General features: G+C 38.7%; 2 protein-coding genes and 1 long non-coding RNA gene across 6 annotated transcripts in view; 1 reads left to right on the plus strand and 2 right to left on the minus strand.

Moving 5' to 3' along the window:
- dcbld2 (discoidin, CUB and LCCL domain containing 2) overlaps positions 1-5,650 on the minus strand; it is a 27,818-nt gene extending 22,168 nt beyond the window's left edge. The window contains exons 1-3 of one of the 4 annotated variants that reach the window (XM_014030552.1): positions 5,531-5,650; positions 5,255-5,415; positions 2,942-3,166 (exon numbers count right to left, since the gene is read on the minus strand). In XM_014030552.1, the coding sequence (XP_013886006.1) occupies positions 2,942-3,166; positions 5,255-5,357 (328 nt within the window). In that variant the 5' untranslated portion in view covers positions 5,358-5,415; positions 5,531-5,650. Of the gene's footprint in view, positions 1-2,941; positions 3,167-5,254; positions 5,504-5,530 lie in introns of those variants that run through there. The other 3 variants (XM_014030551.1, XM_014030553.1, XM_014030550.1) reach the window with 3 other exon arrangements.
- On the plus strand, positions 5,063-5,476 carry LOC106534047 (uncharacterized). Its single transcript, XR_001312311.1, has 2 exons — positions 5,063-5,131; positions 5,235-5,476. It is a non-coding gene; the product is annotated as an uncharacterized LOC106534047 (long non-coding RNA).
- Positions 5,651-7,658: 2,008 nt separating the features above from the next.
- LOC106534048 (fasciculation and elongation protein zeta-1) overlaps positions 7,659-11,708 on the minus strand; it is a gene marked incomplete at its 3' end in the record, with an annotated part of 19,047 nt that continues 14,997 nt past the window's right edge. The window contains 1 exon segment of the mRNA XM_014030554.1: positions 7,659-7,739. Coding sequence (XP_013886008.1) covers positions 7,659-7,739 — 81 coding nt within the window.

The raw sequence follows: 11,708 nt of genomic DNA on the forward strand, positions 1-11,708 counted from the left end.
CACACACACACACACACACACACACACACACACACACTCCAGCAGTACTCCTGCACAGCGGGAGGGGAGGAGGGAAAAAAAAGGCAGAAAGACAGGGGTGCAGCTGCAGCCCTAATGGACCGAACTTCAGTCAAACAAGACCCAACACTTTTATTCCTGATTTAAACTAGTGATCTTGAGAGCAGATGCAGCTGTATGCTTTTATTTATTTTTTGTCAGACTGTAGCGGTGCGCTCCACTCCTCTGTCCTGTGAGGCGGACAGCTCAGCCGAGGCTGTCACGTTCTCTCATCCTGGCCACACCTCCGCTATGCATGCACCTCCACACCTATGCATGACTATGCATGTAAAACTGACACCGCTGATGCTCAAAACGCATTTGGAGGGAACACAGCATAACTTAGCTTATACTTAAAAGGCTGTATTTAACCAATTAAGACTTGAAGCAGCCTCTAGTTTTAGAGACTGTTACACCCAGGCCAGTCAACCCTATGAAGTGACATAACATTTGAAATATTGGGATGATTACATGTTTTCACAGAGAAGACTGGAGAAAAAATAAAAACAGCTGCTGAATATCTGCCAGTTATGAGCTGAGCTGTTTGGACTATTCATTTTAGAAAATAGTCCGACTTTGGCTACATCCATATTGCACATCTTAACTGCTCACATCTGACTTTTTTTTTTTGGGTGTGCAAATTTAATGTTTTGTATGGTGGTTTAAATTATAATTTAAATGCGACCTCCATCAGACTCCTGTGTGAACCATTTACAGTTCTGTCACACAACGTTCTGCCCGCTGAGCTTAAGAAAGTAAATATGGATGCTACACGTTAGCAGGTGTGGATCTATTCTGAAGTTGTGGAATCAGAACCAATGAAATAATTATCTTAGGTGATTGTTTGGTTCAGTGTTTATATATAATGTTGCCTCTTGATGACTCCTACTGGGTAGCACTGTAATTTTGAAATGAGAAACAACTTACTAAAGTTAGAAATAAACTCAAGTATTGATCTCATCACAAAAGTATCCATACAATCTGACACCAGCGTTAGTATATGCTGCTGTAGATCCTCAGTCATATAGGACGGGCAAATTAAAAGAACGAAAATTAATTAACTGGACGTTCTGTAGCTGCAGACAAGGAGTTCCAGGGCTTAAATTGCACTAGGTTGGTATAATTATTACTACTTGGATTGATCCAGTCACCCCTAGCACACCAGGGGCCTCATGTACAAAGACTTGCGTAGATTTCTTACTGAAACCTGGTCAAATCCAGAAAACAGCGTACGCACAAAAAAATCCAGATATATCAAACTGTGCGTACGCCAGAATCCACGCACATTGCTTTTGTACATCACAATTAATGTGGAACTGAGCGCAGGTAAGACACCTCCCCTGACACGCCTTCATTAACAAATGTTAAACAGATGCAAATTACTTCCTGCATGTGTGAAGGACACATTTGAGTGATCCCTGCATGATCAGAAGTGGTTTCTAGAGTCATAAAAATAATGAATTAAATATAATGTGAGTGTGAAAAAAATCCTAAGTAAAAATAGGAATTAAAATATGTTTATCAAGCAAACAACGAGTGATTGTGTGCACGCTGCTGTGTTGCGCAACCGGCTCATCCATCCATTCTGAGTCTGAAAATATGAACTTGGTGCAGGAGTTTATTACCATAATTACTGTAAACACAGAGGAACTTAAATGTTTGGTAGAACATAGATCTTTGTTTATTTCATAGTTGATATTAAGAAACGAATCTCTGCGCCTCAGTAGTTTTCATGACGTGACGTGATGTTGGAGAGTCCACACAAACGCTGCATGCGCAGCAGCCTTTGTGCACAGTCTGTCTGTCTGTCAAGCTTTTGCTCTCCTACTTATAGCATTTTCACAAGTTGTAAAGTGTACTTCCACGTGTCATTTTGGAGAAATCTACAGCAACGTATGAAACACCTCCACTGCCGGCGAGGGTGCGCACGCTCCAGAGCGCAACCATAACTCAGCCTTTAGAATCATATGGATGATACGATTCTGTTGGTCATGATTCAGCTTTGGGTGGACTGGACTGGACTGAGTCCTGATGGGTCTGCCAGCTCCCTCTGGAAAGCTCCTGTGGAACCCCAGTTCAATTGCTGCTGCACGTGCACGCGGCTACTCGTTGCGTCGCGCTCCCAGAGCGCAGCAGTGCCAAACTAAAAAATGATTTTTCCTCAAAACGGCTGATGAGCCACTCGTCATCAGAAAATTCTATCTGTTTATAAATAAATGTTCTGCGTGCTACACTAATTATTATATCCTCCAGTAAGGCTGAATCCGTTCCTGTTAAACGTATTTTTGGCACAACTTTGCACGTCCTTTATTTAACTGCATCCATGTGGATGTAATAATTGTCAATCATGTGGATGTAATAATTGTTAATCACGTGTGTCTGGTGTGAACAATAATCATTTTCACATCATGAACAGTTTCTCAGAATCACCTCTAAGAGTCGCCAATGGAACCAAATCCACAGAAACGTGTGTACGCCAGCCCTGGAGTTGGCGTGGGGCTGCGCAAATTTCCACGTTCAGTTGAGTTTTGATACATCCGGAGATTTGCGTGGATAATGACGTACGCAAGGTTTTTGTGCGTACGCATCGTTGATACATGAGGCCCCAGGGGTAGACATAGGGAAATTTTCCAGGTTGCCCAGCAGACAACCAAGTGAAAATAAGTTGTCTCAAATAACCCAAAAGCCTTTATGTCAATCCCTGCACACTGACATAAAGGTCATTTGAGATGAAACGTCACCCATCAAACTGAGTTTGCTTTGAAACACATCAGCCAATTTAGTACCACATAGGAAAAGACCTGAGTCAGATTTGAAAAAGTCTGATTTGAATCACATTTGCATGCAATGTGAACATAACCCGGTGCCCGCTCATCTCTCTCACCGATCTCACTCCTCTCTGGTCCAATGCCATTATAGAGGCGGAGGTAGTTGACTTGGCAGTCGCTATCTTCTATGTCCAGTGAAGCAAACCGAAAGTGGATCCTCTTCCCACGAGGCACGGTGATCTCCCACTCACACACACTGTTGTTCGGGTACGTCCTCGGATAACCCAGAGAGGACAGAGTCCCACTGATGGGGCCGAGCACAGTGGGGCCACAGCCATCACCTGCAGGACAGAATAAAAACATGCAGATTCAGAAAGCAGATTGTCCGCATTTTAAACTTGCACCAGTTCACAACGTTTGACCTTGCTTCCAAGACAAAACAAGAAGACTCCTGCAGACTGATCAGACTACACTCTGATGTTCATGTAGCAAGAACATGGCAATGAATTCTGTTCAAATGAGTGCAACTGTGACTTCATTGCAGATATGAACTCTAAAGTTTGGCTGAGACAATATCACTGTTTTTAGTCAAGTGTACATCCAAACAGCCCTAATATGCACTGACAGTTTATTGAAACATATGAACATCCACCTTTTAAGTAATATAGTTTCTTTCTTATAAAAAGAGGTAAAGAAATGTTACCATAGAAAAAGATCTTAATATGTTTGAAGTAAATACAACAGATGGGGTAAGGTAGACACTGATAAACTGAAACTCACCCTGTTTTAGTATGTGTTATTTATATGTGAACAGAAAAAAACTACCATAAGCTGATGGTGTAACTGAATCATTAACTTGTAGTGTCTCACTGTTGGAGACAAGCAAGAAGATGTGTGAGGGAGCAAACAAAATGTCTTGACATGTTCTCAGTTTCCTTACACAAGCAGAAAAGTTATGCAGCTTTTAGTTTAAGTTTTGAACATGGTGTCTCAAATAGAGTTGTAATGGGCATCTCAAACCCTCCTCAATTTAGTTTCTGTAAATTCTGGAGAATTAGAGATGTATTTTGAGGACTGCACAGGAGGTCTATCATCATTTGAAATGTGCACTCCAGCAAATTAAACTATAAACACAGGGGCATCTGCTAAGGTGGGTAGAAAAAAGGATACAATGTCGGTGGAGGTAGGCAACAAAATAATGTACACGGCCTACAATACAGTTTTGCTGGCTGAGCACAACACAACTTGTGGCTCACTGGAGGATTAGTTGCAAACACTCGAATTTCAGTGAAAAAGCAAGGGAAAATGTGCATATTACTGTATGTAACTGGGGCTGTGACTCTTAATTTCGTTCCACCTCATGTAATACGTGATGTGAATGACAATAAAGTATCTTGAATCTTGAATATTTTCTGGTGTTTTGCTTGCAATTTAGTCAACAACTAGATAATACAGCCCAATGAAATGCAGGTTAGTGGTACAAGTGGCAAAAATGCAACTTCACGAGGACCTGTTTGGCGCATCAATATAAAAACAACAAAAAGCATTAGAAAACAAGCCAATTCTCTCTTTTAAAGAGTATAAATCAGCTCTGAAACACTTTAAAGGGTATATGTCTTAATTTAAAATTAGACTTTAAAGGTATGTTTGGTTTTGTTGAGCTGTGAGCCAGCTCAATGATTACATCTTTACAGATGTGGATTTTATTACTTTGATAGATAATGCCGTAGTCACGTTTCATGGTGCTGAAGTAAATGTTGTGAGAGTCTGGAGTTATGCAAGAGTCCCTCAGTGGACATTATCCAGATGAACAGGACAAAAACACAGACTCACATGTTACTGAACAACTGCATGACTTAAAAATTACCCTCTTTAAGGAGGATTTCTAAACATAAATATTTTGTTTTTATCATGACATCTAATCAAATTGCATCAGACTGCTGAGCTTATTTTTTTAGAACAGTTGGTAAATACAATGAGATGATATTTACTGATCTTTGGGTTAGTGTTTGATTAGTCGAGAATTTGGGCTACGAATAAAATAAGTTTTCTCTTTATGTTTCTAGTAAAAATAAATGGTCACTGTGAAAGGCAACAAACGAATTAAACAGGGAAAACGTGGTGTTTTAAACATACACAAAGCCTCATTCTCGCTCGCAAAGAATCCAGGGTTTAGCTGGAGAGGAAAACAAAAAGCTACGTTTTAAGAACCGGTTCGCCTGGTTTACCTCCAACCGCCGGAGAAAACACCACGCTGACGGGCGTCGATAAGCGGCGTGAACTCCACGTCCACAAGGCCATGTAAGGTAGGTTTGCTTATCCTTCACACAATAACAGCGCCTCAAAAAGTCTCCTAAAAACACGCGTGTTTACACTTCACGAGCCGCCTGGCTCCGCGTGTCGCCGCAGCTGTGTGGGGAACAACAAACCTTTCTGAGCTCGGCAGCTCTCGGTGGTGAGGATGATGAGAAGGGACAGGACGAGAACCCCGGCCCCTGTCGGCCCCCTGCCCACCATTACCGCTCTGCCCATAGCAGCCTGCAGTCGGAATGCATAATGCTCGCCTCTGGACCAGCTGCACCGCTTCAGCCTGGACGGAGGAGACACACACACAAAAAAAATAATAATAAAAAAAACAAGGTAAATCCTCAGCTGGTTTCCTCCTGGGATGTTTTATTTTAATTATTATTTGTATTTATTTTTACTTGTACTAAAGAGATCCGGTGGTTCAGGACACGCTCACTATGGAGGAGGTTAATATACGGAGACACTTCCTCCTCACACCCAGACTCCTCCTCCTCCTCCAGATCTGGGAAAAGGGACACCTGAGTCCCCCAAGTGGTCTGAATGATCCTGCAGCACCCATCTGAAACCCCTGGAATCAGCAAGATGTTCATTCGAGATTTTCGTGTTTTTTTTTAAATTATTAATTTGTTGAAACAAAAACAAACAACAAAAAATACAGTTAGAAAATATTATGACAGCTTAAAGACTTGCTGCGTCCATTCTGGCTTTAAAAGTATAATCTGGCTATTTTAAAGTTGGTTCTTTATAAAAGAACAATTTACCTGTTGCAGACTCACGTTGACAAGGAGAAATTCTGACAAAGTCGTGACTAGTGTGAACTTTAGACATAAAAAAGATGGACAAGTTTTAGAGCCACACTAGGGAGATTTTTTAATGAGAATAAAGTCATACAGTATATTATGAAAATAAAGTTGTTTGTTTATTTATTGGTATCCCTATTAGTTTCAACCAAAGTGGTTACTAATCTTCCTGGGGTCCAACTGACAAAACACAAAAATATTCAGACAGACAACACATAAAACCGTTTCGACAAAAACACATAATATGCACATTCTGAAAATGAAATGAGTATTACAAGAATAAAGTTATAATATTATGAGAATAATTTCACAGTATTACGAGAATGAAGCCATACTAGAATAAGGTCACAATATAATAAAGTAATATTACTAGAATGAAGTTGAAGTAATATAAGAATGAATACATAATAATGAGAATAAAGTTATATCATATGAATAAAAAATTAAATTACGATAATAAAGTCATAATATCACAAAAACAGTCAATAATACAAGAATAAAATCAAAATAGAAAATAAAGACAATATTAACAGAATAAATTTGTAATATAATCGTAATATTTCATGAATATAATCATAAAAGTATGAGAATAAGGTCATAATATTATGATAAAGTTGTAATAAATATGAGAATAATGTCAAACTAATACAAGAATAAATTCAAAATAATATGAGAATAAAGTTATAATATTGAGAACTTATACACAAAATAGCAGTCTTACATTTGCTTCTTGTTACTGTTAGTTTATTACATATTTACATTTAATTTATATTGTGATATTTTATATAATTCTAAGTAGTATTCATAAACTATAAACAAAGACTCAGTAATAAGTTGTAAAAAAGTGTGTTTTTATATAAATGTATTTTTTCTTCTTTCTTTCCACCTCCTGTTTATGCAATAAACATTGTAATATAATAAACATGCAGGTGTAGTTTGAAATTAATTTTAGTTTAGACATTTTAAAATGTATAATATTGTGTAAGATGTATTCTTCATAGGTATAGCCTAGGTAGTAAAGGTGCAGACACTGCCATCAAGTGGATGAGTGTTTAAAGACTCCAATCACCACATCCCCCTTTCTTTAGAACTTTTTTTTGGTTTACATTTTGAACATTTAACTTGTTTTTAAAGCCTTATAGTTGTTATAAATTCAGTCTATCAGGGGGTTTTACAGTACTTGTAGATCTTCTTAGCACGATCAATGTTTGTGTCTGTTCAGCTGGTTCACTGATTTTTGGTCCAGGTGATGATGGATCAGCTAAGATGGTGATAGTCATACTGTATATATAATATATATACAGGTCCTTCTCACACACACACACACACGATCAATGTTTGTGTCTGTTCAGCTGGTTCANGCAGCTCATTTACACACTTTTCCTGAAGATAGAAGAGTTTGTTGAATCTGACGTGACATGTTCGTATGAACCCTTTGTATGAACAAAAGTAAGAGAAATTTAGGATAAGAATACGAACATGTTCTTGCATGAGGCCCATTAATGTTTTGATCTTTCTGTCACCAAAACAAACTGTCTTCATTTGTCTCTCTGTGTCCCTGTGACGAACTGGAGACCCGTCCAGAGTGTCCCCTGGCCGTCTCTCACACAGTGACTCAAACTGGTCCAGCTCTGAGTTCTCTGGTTTTTAGCGGCCGAATATGAGGCAGCACCACTTTGACAGTTTTAGCTGTTTTCAGCTACAAGTCGTGTCTGAATGAGCTCACCTGCTTCTCAGTCCCTGAGCTTCCAAATGTTTGTCTGATGCCCGTCTGCAGGATGTTGGACAGGCCCTCCATGCTGAAACGCTACAGGTCACACACACACACACACACACACACACAATGCGTAAAAAGTTCATGTAGGTACTGTATGTGTCAATCCTTGATCACAGGGAAGTGAGTGAGTTGACAGTTTCTTTAGATTAAAGTGATCAAAAGTCATGCTGCAGATGTATAGTCTTCATTAAAAAGTAAAAGATATTTTAGTGTAAGCTGTGTTCCACATTCTGAGCAACTTTCATAAAAAAGCATTGACACTAAAGTGTGTTTTTAAGATCTGCAAGCAGCGTAATTTTTATTCTAAAAAAATTGCATAACTTCTTTTTTTCTCAACCACTTTGAACAAAGTTTGTATTATTTGCTTACTTGATTTTTAGCTGCATCCAATAAAATGTTTTTTATAGAATTAGGAAGCATTTTTCATTTTTATCACATGCATAGTTTATGTAAGGCAGTGAGTGGGTTTTTGTAAAGAAATGCATTGAAAACACTCCTCATTTTAATGATCTTATGAAGTTATTCTTTGTTATTGGTTTTACAAATAAATACTTTTATCCTTTTAACACATCTGCACCAAATTATTGTCAGTAGGAACAATTGTGTCTAATTTGAAGAAAGATCTACATGGACTTGGAGGAAATTGTATCTATTGTGGAAGAGGATCTGTCTGGTAAAGGTCAAATTTGCCTTGTAAGAACCAGACCCTTGTCCTTCACTTTTGTAGTGAACATGCCCATTTCACCTCACCTCATCTCGCCACTGTTTGACCTTTGACCACCTGAGGTCAAAGCCCTCTTCTCTCAGACTGAACTGTTTCAGTCCTTACCAGAGGACTATCAAAAAAATAAGCCTTTTCGCTGTCTCTTTTCCCCCTGGGAAAGATCTTGTTCTCAAGAAGTTTCTTATTCTGCTGATAAAAACAATTCAAAACAAATGTTCTGTCTGTTACTGCTGTTCTTTCAACATCCATCCATTTTCTGTACATGCTTTTTCCTTTTCAGGGTTGCATGGGTCACTGGTGCCCATATCCAGCAGTCACAGTGCGAGGGGCAGGGTACACCCTGGACAGGTCACAAGTCCATCACAGGGCCACACATAGAGACAAACAACAATTCACTCTCTCACTCACACCTAGGGACAATTTAGAGTTATCAATTAACCTAACAGTCATGTTTTTGGTCTGTGGGAGGAAGCCGGAGTACACGGAGAGAACCCATGCATGCACGGAGAGAGCATGCAAACTCTACCCAGAAAGGTCCCTGGACCGGGATTTGAACCGGTGACCTTCTTGCTGAGAGGCATCAGCTCTACCAACTGAGCCACCGCCGTTCTTTCAACATGTATAATTCAAATGCTTAAACCCTTTAAAATCAATTTGACTTTTGTCTTTACTTTTTAAGGGCTCTTTAATAATAGTTATTTTATAGCTATGCATTTGTTATTTGTGTTTAGAACATGTTTTAGAAATTATGATTTAGTATTAACAGAATATGTTTTAATCAATGCTTATATTTTATCTTTTTACATCTTCTGTTTTAAATAAACATTACTTAATAATTATTAGTTTAACAAGGTTTATTAGTTTACTAATAATAGTTCATAATTAATCATTAGTTAATTGAAAAATGTTCTTTGAGTTGAGTTACTATGCTCACAGGTTCTTGTGTTGTTTTTGATGTTCAACCTTGGGTCTGCACACAAATACACATACACACACACACACACACACACACACACATGATTTGGTTCTCGTGAGAACTTTCCAATACACTGACCACCTGCAGATAACACCCCTACACACACAGTCCTTTCTGTGTCGTTAAAACTTTTCCGTTATTTCCTGTTCGTCAGTCTTTCTGCTCATCTGCTCTCCCTACCAGGACATGAGGCGCAGGTCGCCTTGTGCAACGTTTTCCAACGTTTCTCCTGCAGCATAATTTTGTCTTGTTCTTACAAGGAAATAACTTTTTGGTGAAATACCATTTTTGAGTAGGGCTGCTAAGCCTTGCTAAGCCTAAAACCTGGAGCTATCATCCTGCTGTAAGTTCCTCAGAGTTCCTGGTTGACCTGCTGGTTTTGACCCACTGCCACATTGCTGAAAGACCGAGCCCAAGAAGGCCTCTTCCCTTTGGCTGACAAAGAAGGCTACAGTGTTTGTCATTCATCAGGCAGACACCTAGCGGAAGTCTCTGTCCACCTGCTCCGCGTGGAAAGGCCCTAGCTATGGTAAAAGTTGAAACGCTGGCTCATCTTGGTCCCAGACCCATTCGCTCACAGCCGAACATAATTTAGCCTTAAAACTTTTAAGCTTTAAAAGATATACTTGTCTGTTGTTCGTCTTCTGTCTCTCCCACTATCTCTCTGTCTCCCTCATACATACGCACACACATACACACACACACACACAAACACACACACACACACACACACACACACACNGAACAGAAATTGGCCGATAGTTTGAAACTTCTGTTGGATCASCAGATTTAAAAATGGGAGTAATCTGAGCAAAATGCCTGACAAGATGATGGCAGTCTGGAGTCCATGTGAAAGCCACAAATCCACGTACAGTTTTGCACTGTGACTAATGTAACTGGATGTGGAGAAAATTATAGCAGCTCTTTTCATGCACCATGTAAGGATAACAACAAAACATTTTATTACAAGTTTTAAAAAATCCAGCATTAAAACTCTTAAGTAAGAGTACATAGGCTAACAGCTTCACCTGTGAAGAATCAGTTCTACCTGTGTTCCTGTGTGGTGATTGGTGATCTGAACCTGAGTACTCACACCTGTTGGGGATTTGTCTGATGATCAGCTGCAGCTTTATAAGCCTCCTCCATCAGTTGATCCACACTGATGCTTGGGCATAATCTGGATTGTGAGTGGATCAAGATGGCAAGTAGTAGTGGGGGGTTTTCGGAGGATGAGAATATGGATACAGGATGGTCTATGATTGAAAATAGAAAAGGAGGAGGGGTAAGAGATAAAGGTAAAAAGGGAATAAATACTGGAAAAAGATCTCTTGAGGATGAGGAAGAAAGAACTGAAATAAGAAAGAAAGCAAAGACGGAAGACTTTAAAGTTATATTAAAGTTTAAGGTTGGACAGGATTTGTTTGGAGTGAGCCTTATTAGTTTATCTAATGGATTAAAGAAAACTATTGGAGATGTAGAACTAGCTAAAGTTTTAAGAGATGGAAGCCTGCTTATCACCTGTAAAAATGTTGAACAAAAAATAAGGCTCTAAAACTACAAACGGTGTGTAAAAAAGAAGTTCTGGAAAGAAAGGTTGTTGGGGAAGAAAAAGGAGTAAAAGGAGTAATATTAGGAATTCCTGTTGGAGAAAATCTGGATGAGCTAAAGAAAATAATCAAAGGAGGAGAAATTACAGGCATCAAACAATTACAGGCTTTTAGAAACGAGGAGAAAACTGATAGTACATCTGTACTACTGGAATTTAAAGATAGGATTCTACCAGATAAAGTAATGATTGGTTACATGAGCTTTAATGTAAGGGCTTTTGTTCCACCACCGCTCCGATGTCATAAATGTCAAAGATATGGACATACTGCAAACATTTGTAAAGGAAAACAGAGATGTGGTAGATGTGGAGGCGAAAATCCATGTGGTGAGTGTGGAAATAATCCTATTAATTGTTGCAACTGTGGAGGAAATCATACTGCAGCATATGCAGGATGCACTGTAAGAAAAGAGGCAGTTGAAATTCAAAAAGTAAAAAATGAGAAGAGAATTACATATGCTGAAGCTGTAAAAGAGGTGAAAAATAATGATAATACTCTGAAAATAAGTACCGGTAATGAAAGGAAGGGAGTGGCAAATATCAATCAATGTAATATAACATTAGAAAAATTGATTCCTTTTCTTGCATATATTATAAATTGTTCAGAACAAGCAAAAAATGAAAATGAAAAAATTAAAATCATAGTGAAGACAGCCACAAAAATTTTTAATGTCAAAAATTTATCTTGGGAAA

The sequence above is a fragment of the Austrofundulus limnaeus genome, unplaced genomic scaffold (genome assembly GCF_001266775.1).
Source record: "Austrofundulus limnaeus strain Quisiro unplaced genomic scaffold, Austrofundulus_limnaeus-1.0 Scaffold1079, whole genome shotgun sequence".
In the NCBI taxonomy this organism is placed as follows: Eukaryota; Metazoa; Chordata; class Actinopteri; order Cyprinodontiformes; family Rivulidae; genus Austrofundulus; species Austrofundulus limnaeus.